General features: G+C 44.8%; 2 protein-coding genes across 3 annotated transcripts in view; one reads left to right on the top strand and one right to left on the bottom strand.

The window, feature by feature from the left end:
* The window catches only part of LOC123958552 (RNA-binding protein NOB1-like), a 13,525-nt gene that overhangs the window by 4,759 nt on the left and 2,400 nt on the right, over positions 1–6,366 (top strand). The window lies entirely within an intron of this gene.
* The window catches only part of wdr59 (WD repeat domain 59), a 17,879-nt gene that overhangs the window by 10,165 nt on the left and 1,348 nt on the right, over positions 1–6,366 (bottom strand). For both annotated transcript variants that reach the window (XM_046031946.1, XM_046031945.1), the window contains exons 3-12: positions 5,104–5,153; positions 4,809–4,944; positions 4,642–4,727; positions 3,888–3,968; positions 3,707–3,744; positions 3,091–3,179; positions 2,882–2,998; positions 2,293–2,370; positions 1,895–2,051; positions 791–870 (exon numbers count right to left, since the gene is read on the bottom strand). In XM_046031946.1, the coding sequence (XP_045887902.1) occupies positions 791–870; positions 1,895–2,051; positions 2,293–2,370; positions 2,882–2,998; positions 3,091–3,179; positions 3,707–3,744; positions 3,888–3,968; positions 4,642–4,727; positions 4,809–4,944; positions 5,104–5,153 (912 nt within the window). The remainder of the gene's footprint in view (positions 1–790; positions 871–1,894; positions 2,052–2,292; positions 2,371–2,881; positions 2,999–3,090; positions 3,180–3,706; positions 3,745–3,887; positions 3,969–4,641; positions 4,728–4,808; positions 4,945–5,103; positions 5,154–6,366) is intronic.

The raw sequence follows: 6,366 nt of genomic DNA, 5'->3' as shown, positions 1-6,366 counted from the left end.
CAGACTCGTCCCCCCAAAATGCACCACAGAGCGCCACAGGAAGTCATTCCTGCTGTGGCCGTCAAACTTTATAACTCCTCCCTCTAAGTGTCTGACACTTAGTTATTAAACTAGACCTCATTATCTATTTTCTGTCCAATATTACCTGTCGAATAATTAATGTGCAATATTCTCTGCTGCTATTTATTCACTAGGACCTTTTGGTTCGCCATAATTCTTAATAATGTAAATATTGTACATACTCACACTCCTTTATATTCGTCTTTACATTTTATATTTATTCTCTTATATTTATATTCTCTTTATCTATCTAGCTTAAAGTGTGCCATTGTGACAAAAGAATTTCCCTTCGGGGATCAATAAAAGTATTTCTGATTCTGATTCCTGATCCAGCTGTGAGCGTGTTCCCATAAAAGAGGCGGAGTTAGCAGCAGATGATCCAATCACAGACATGGACAAGTCCACTGGCAGCAGAGCGTCAAGAGCAAACTGTAACACTACAGAAATACGACCTGGTCTAAGTAGCGCGGCTGCACATGCAGGGGGACAGCGTGACTGCCTAAACGAACAGGCGTAGTCTGTAATAATGCGTTGATCTGATGTGTTCTTATGAGCTGTGTGAAAATATCAGCCGGCGTTGTGGCGGCGTTTCCGCATTAAAAGACTCGGGCACTGAATAAGTGGTCGTTCCACCTGACATTAAAAATAAGATTAATTTATTTAACACACTCAAAAGTGTTCCAGGTGGTACAGGCCCCTGGCCCCTGCCTCTCTGAGGCAGCACACTGACCTTCTGCAGCTGAGGATCCACCCTCCATATCCTCAGAGTCTGGTCTCTGGACCACGTGACCAGCTGGTAATCCTTAGACCCTGCAGTCAACAAACAACAACAACAAGACAAACAAACAGCTTCATTCACCTCCAACACTTAAACTGCACTTCCTGCACAAAATTACATCATCAGAGATATGAACAAACACCGATATGACAATACTTGTTCTACTGCAGTACTTCAGTAATTAAATATGTCGACACTGCGTATCTGTCAGTAAACACTGCGTATCTGTCAGTAAACACTGCGTATCCACAATAACAATCTGATACAAGCTGCTGACCCGAATCATCACAGGAGAACTTTGTCGTTATGAACGCATCTAATCCTGTGAGACGACGTCAGGAGGAGGCAAAAAGCAGAGCTCAGGATATGAACACAGACTGGTCCCTGCGACGGCGTGTTGGGAACATTGTGTACAGACCCGAGGAGGGGCGGAATATTCTGAGAAATAACTCTGAGTGATTCAAGTTGTACACCTGCGATAGAAAACTATTTTTCAGATGTGCTTGAGTTATTAAAGGCTCTGTACAATTAAAAGCAGTTACGCAGATGTTAATAACAGCAGCCCTCACAGCTTCTTTCACTAACCAGCATCGTGAGACACTTCTTTCTGTTCAAAGAGCATTTAAAGATGTGACACCTGAAAGCTCCACCTCTTCGTCTGCACTGCCGTGGCATTGCGAGGCCGATATAACATCCTAAATAACAGCAGCCCTAATAACGTCTGACAGATTATTTTAAATCTACATTGGCCCTGACAGGCTGTGGTAGGTGTTCGTATCAGAAAGAAAAAGGCAGCGTTGTAATTCAAAAAATAACACATTGAAGCCACTTTGTGCAGAATTTGAAGAGTTCTGATGTCGGTTGTGTCAAAAAAAGGTTCAACTCTCTGTGTCCAATACGGAGATTAGCCTAGCTTAGCACAAAGACTGGAGGCGGAGGGAAACTGTTAGCCTCTCTCCATCAAAATAAAACTCCAAGTCTGTCGGATTTTCACAGAACTGGAGGCTGCCCTGTGCGCGTGTGAACTCTCCTGAATCTCAGCGTGTGATTGGTCACCTTCTTTCTGCGGTCTCCACTGGAACTCGAGCACCACGTCGTCGTGTCCAACGAAGGCGTGGACGGGACTGTTGAGGTCGAGCGTGCTCCACAGCAACAGGCTGTTCTCTCTCCTCAGCTGAGGAACCATCACTGTGACCAGACCGTTGGAGAACGGCTGACGACACACAAACAGGAAACACGTTTGACCTCTGAAACAGCGATAATCTTATCACACATCATGTGTAACCGGAACCTGCAGCGTTCAGTGCTCCTACCAGGATCTGGTTTATTAGAAACAAGGTTACAGACCAGATGTGTGTACACTGGGTCTGCACGCCGCTTTCTAACTGAAATATTTTATCTAAACACTCTTTTTATTTGCGTCTCTGGAGGGATCGATAGAGTTTGATACTCACCGTGTACCTGGCCTTCCACACAGGCACTTGACAGGACAGGATGTTCAGATACTTCCGGGGCTGTCGGTAATCCCAAAACTAACGAGGGAGACAACAGAGGAGTGAAACTCTGGTGACACAGACTGAGATCACCTGGGCTCAGCTGGTTCAGCTGCTGGATTCAAAGCTGCTTCTTCTCCCACGAGTCAACGAGTCATTTCGACGCCAACAAATATGAAAACAGTGCCCAGGTTTTAATAATCAGTGGTGACCCAGAATCATTAGTGACCCAGAATCAGTAATCAAGTTAATAATCATGCCGTTTTGGCTCTATGGGGCCGCTTAATGTAACTACTACTTTTCTCCCAATAAGTTAATATACAGCCTGTTATGATAGACAGAACGGTCAGACAGATATCTCAACATATAAAGCTGTAAATAAACATGTGAAGAGAAAGAAGCTTAAGCGTAGGTGACGGCGTAGAGTAGGGGGCAAATTTAAATGAGTATAATGTGATTTTTGCACAGAGACTCCGCTAAGATGGTTTAGCACAGTCTGAACAACAAAGACAGCATCGGCGTTGCGTTTGAGTCTGCTCGTTATTCTCACCCTCACGGAGTTGTCCTGGCTCGACGTGGCCAGGATGAACTCGTTGTCCGGGTGCCAGTCGAGGCCGTGGATCTTGGACAGGTGAGCCGCCACGTACTCCGCCGCCGTGTTCGGCTTCTGTTCAGAAAATAAAAATCACACAGAGATTTACACCACTGGTGCTCACATCCGGCTCACGGTGGCTCCAAAAACGTGATCAGTCCGCTCACTCTTTTATCCCAGATCCGTACGTCTCCGTCGTGACTGGACGCCAGCAGGTACTGGTTCTTCCTGTTCCACTTCACCTGAGATGCCCCGGCTGGACACGAGAGAGTGACGGGATGCAAAGAAGAGAATAAACTCAAGAGGCAGAAATAACTTCAGCCTGTTTTAGCTCTTAAACTGCCGTCATGAAGTTCACTTTATTGTCCTGATCAACCCTCAGTTTGTAGATTAACAAAGAAAGATTCACTACATCCAAACGCCTCATTCAGGGGAAGGTGGTGCAGAAAAGATCAACTTCCCGGCGCTCAAGTGGACGGTAAAAAATAAGATGTCTTTAATAAATTTGGAAGAATACATTTTAAAAAAGGTAACAGGTAAAACTTCATCCATTGCTTCTGTTTCCTTTCTTTATTTGTCAAAGTTGCATTATTTTCAGGCAGTAACACATCAAGCAGTCCCCGATGGTGCATTCAAGGACACTCTGAAATCTGAACAGCCACGTTTGTTGCTGAAAATCGTTCAAAGATGTGATTATAGAAACGTAGTGAACCCAGCGCGGGCCAGGAGGACCGGAGGTCCGTCTGAAACCTGAAACAATCACCGGGTCCTTTAAATACTCACCAACAGCAGACAACGCCACCGTGGGTTTCCGAGTGTCTCTGTGGAGCCAAACAGAGAAAGTGTTTAGGCGGGAAACTGCTCAGATCCATCTGCTGATGAAGCTCCTGAACAGCTAAAGAAAGGACCTCGTGGTCAGACTGTTTTCTCCACTACATGTTTCTGATGAATCGTTTTCTCTGACCTGGTGTCCCAGATGTAGATGTAGGTGTCCACTGAGCTGGTGACCAGGAGCTCCGGCTCAAACCAGGACCAGTCCAGATCACTGAGGACACCAACACACCACAGTCAGTCCATGAACGCACCACACTGAGTCCATGAACGCGTCACACTGAGTCCATGAACCCAACACAGCGAGTCCACGAACGCACCACGCTGAGTCCACAAACTCAACACAGCGAGTCCACGAACGCACCACGCTGAGTCCACGAACGCACCACGCTGAGTCCACGAAAGCACCACGCTGAGTCCACGAACCCAACACAGCGAGTTCACGAACGCACCACGCTGAGTCCACGAACCCAACACAGCGAGTTCACGAACGCAACACAGCGAGTTCACGAACGCAACACAGCGAGTTCACGAACCCAACACAGCGAGTCCATGAACGCACCACAGCGAGTCCACGAACGCACCACGCTGAGTCCACTAACTCAACACACTGAGTCCACGAACGCGTCACACTGAGTCCACGAACGCGTCACACTGAGTCCACGAACGCGTCACACTGAGTCCACTAACTCAACACACTGAGTCCACGAACGCGTCACACTGAGTCCATGAACGCGTCACACTGAGTCCATGAACGCGTCACACTGTGAACGCGTCACACTGAGTCCATGAACGCGTCACACTGAGTCCACGAACGCGTCACACTGAGTCCACGAACGCGTCACACTGAGTGCTGGTTAACCTGCCGAGGTGCGTTTGATTGTTACCTGATGACCCGGGTGTGTCCCTGCAGGGAGGTGTGCACTTCTCCACAGCCGTCCCTCCACGAGTACAGATCCACACGCTGGTTACTCTGAAAACAACACGGTTTATTTCAGAGCAGAGATTTTCTTTCAATCCCTTCATGTTCATGTTCATCAGCAGCAGAACTCACCGAGGCAGCGAAGACGTGGGACTCTGACCTGTGGGGATTCCACTGGACCGTCCCCACGTCCCATTTACTCTGTCGGCCGATCTTCCTGGGAGGCTCAGACGGAGCCTCCAGGTTCACCATGTACAGGAAACGCCGCCTGAGAAAGAAGGAAACTTCAAAAAAGATCTTCTCCACTTCAGGTAAACCCTGAAATTCCTGTCTCGCCACCAAGTCACTGTCTCACAAAATCACCTAATCTGCATTAAATGACTTCCCATCGCCTGGAATCCAACAATGCCTTGTGAAGTGAACTTACCCGGACAGCACGGCGTGAGAGCCCAGACAGTCCACTGACATGGCGGTGGCCTGAAAACAGAGAAGAAGAAAGAAGGTGACAGCTGATCTGACTTTGTCTTTCTTTACATCAATATTTGAGAGTTTTAAAAATAAGCTGCTTTTTTAAAAATAACATAAACATGAACATTTAAATACAGATATTTTAAATGTGGTTCTCAAAAAGAAGAATGTGTTTGGCAATTTTTTATTCCTTAAAACGTACTACTCGTTATTTAAAAGCTACTAGTGCTTATTTATTAGTAACTATATGAATAGTTACTAAGAACCATTTCCATTTTACTAGAATCTATTATTTACATACTCCTGATACCAGTTCAATACTTACTAGTATCTATTCTAAAACATTTTTCTTCTAACTAGTAACTTTCTTTTGTTACTAGTTGTTCATTAATAACCAGTAAAATGGCTTTTTGACACCAACTAATGCAAGAGGCTAAAGGCTTTCTTTAAATCACAGTTTCCTTTATTCTATTTGTGAAAATTAAGAAATGATTTATATATATATATATATATATATATATATATATATATTTGCATGTAGACCAGGTCCAGGTCCAGATCAAAAACCACAGAGAGCTGTCAAATCTGGACTAGATTGACGCAGAGAGGCTAAAGTTTCTTTAAAAACACAGTTTCAGATTTGAACCTTTATTCTATTTGTGAAAATTAAAAAATCATATATATATAGATATATTTTTGCATGTAGACCACCTTGGACCAGGTCCAGATCAAAAACCACAGAGAGCTGTCAAATCTGGACTAGATTGACGCAGAGAGGCTAAAGTTTCTTTAAAAACACTGTTTCAGATTTGTGAAACCTTTATTTGGTTTGTGAAAATGCAAATAAAAGGCGATACCACCTCGGACCAGGTCCAGATCAAAAACCACTAAACATACTGTTTATATATGTTGTTAGATTTTTGCCACCTCTGTTTTGCCCAAATTTCCACCTTAAACTGGTGCAGAAATTTTGTGTTTGTGCAGAAAGTGTTTAGTCCTGAAAATGTTTCCGGGTTCCAGATTTAGGCTGTGATGTGTGGAGGTTTGAAAATAAGCTGATCTCACTGATCTGACCGTGATTATTGGCTGTTTATATCAACAGCTGTTTCCACAGAGAGCCCTAATTTATTGATCCTTTCTCTCAGTAATCAATAACTCTCATTGGCTCCTTCTTTTCCCGCCTTTTCCTTTAACACATAGCTACAACCAGAGCACGTGCTTC

This window comes from Micropterus dolomieu, linkage group LG20 (genome assembly GCF_021292245.1).
Source record: "Micropterus dolomieu isolate WLL.071019.BEF.003 ecotype Adirondacks linkage group LG20, ASM2129224v1, whole genome shotgun sequence".
Lineage (NCBI taxonomy): Eukaryota > Metazoa > Chordata > Actinopteri > Centrarchiformes > Centrarchidae > Micropterus > Micropterus dolomieu.
This window is presented reverse-complemented; position numbering and strand designations above follow the sequence as displayed.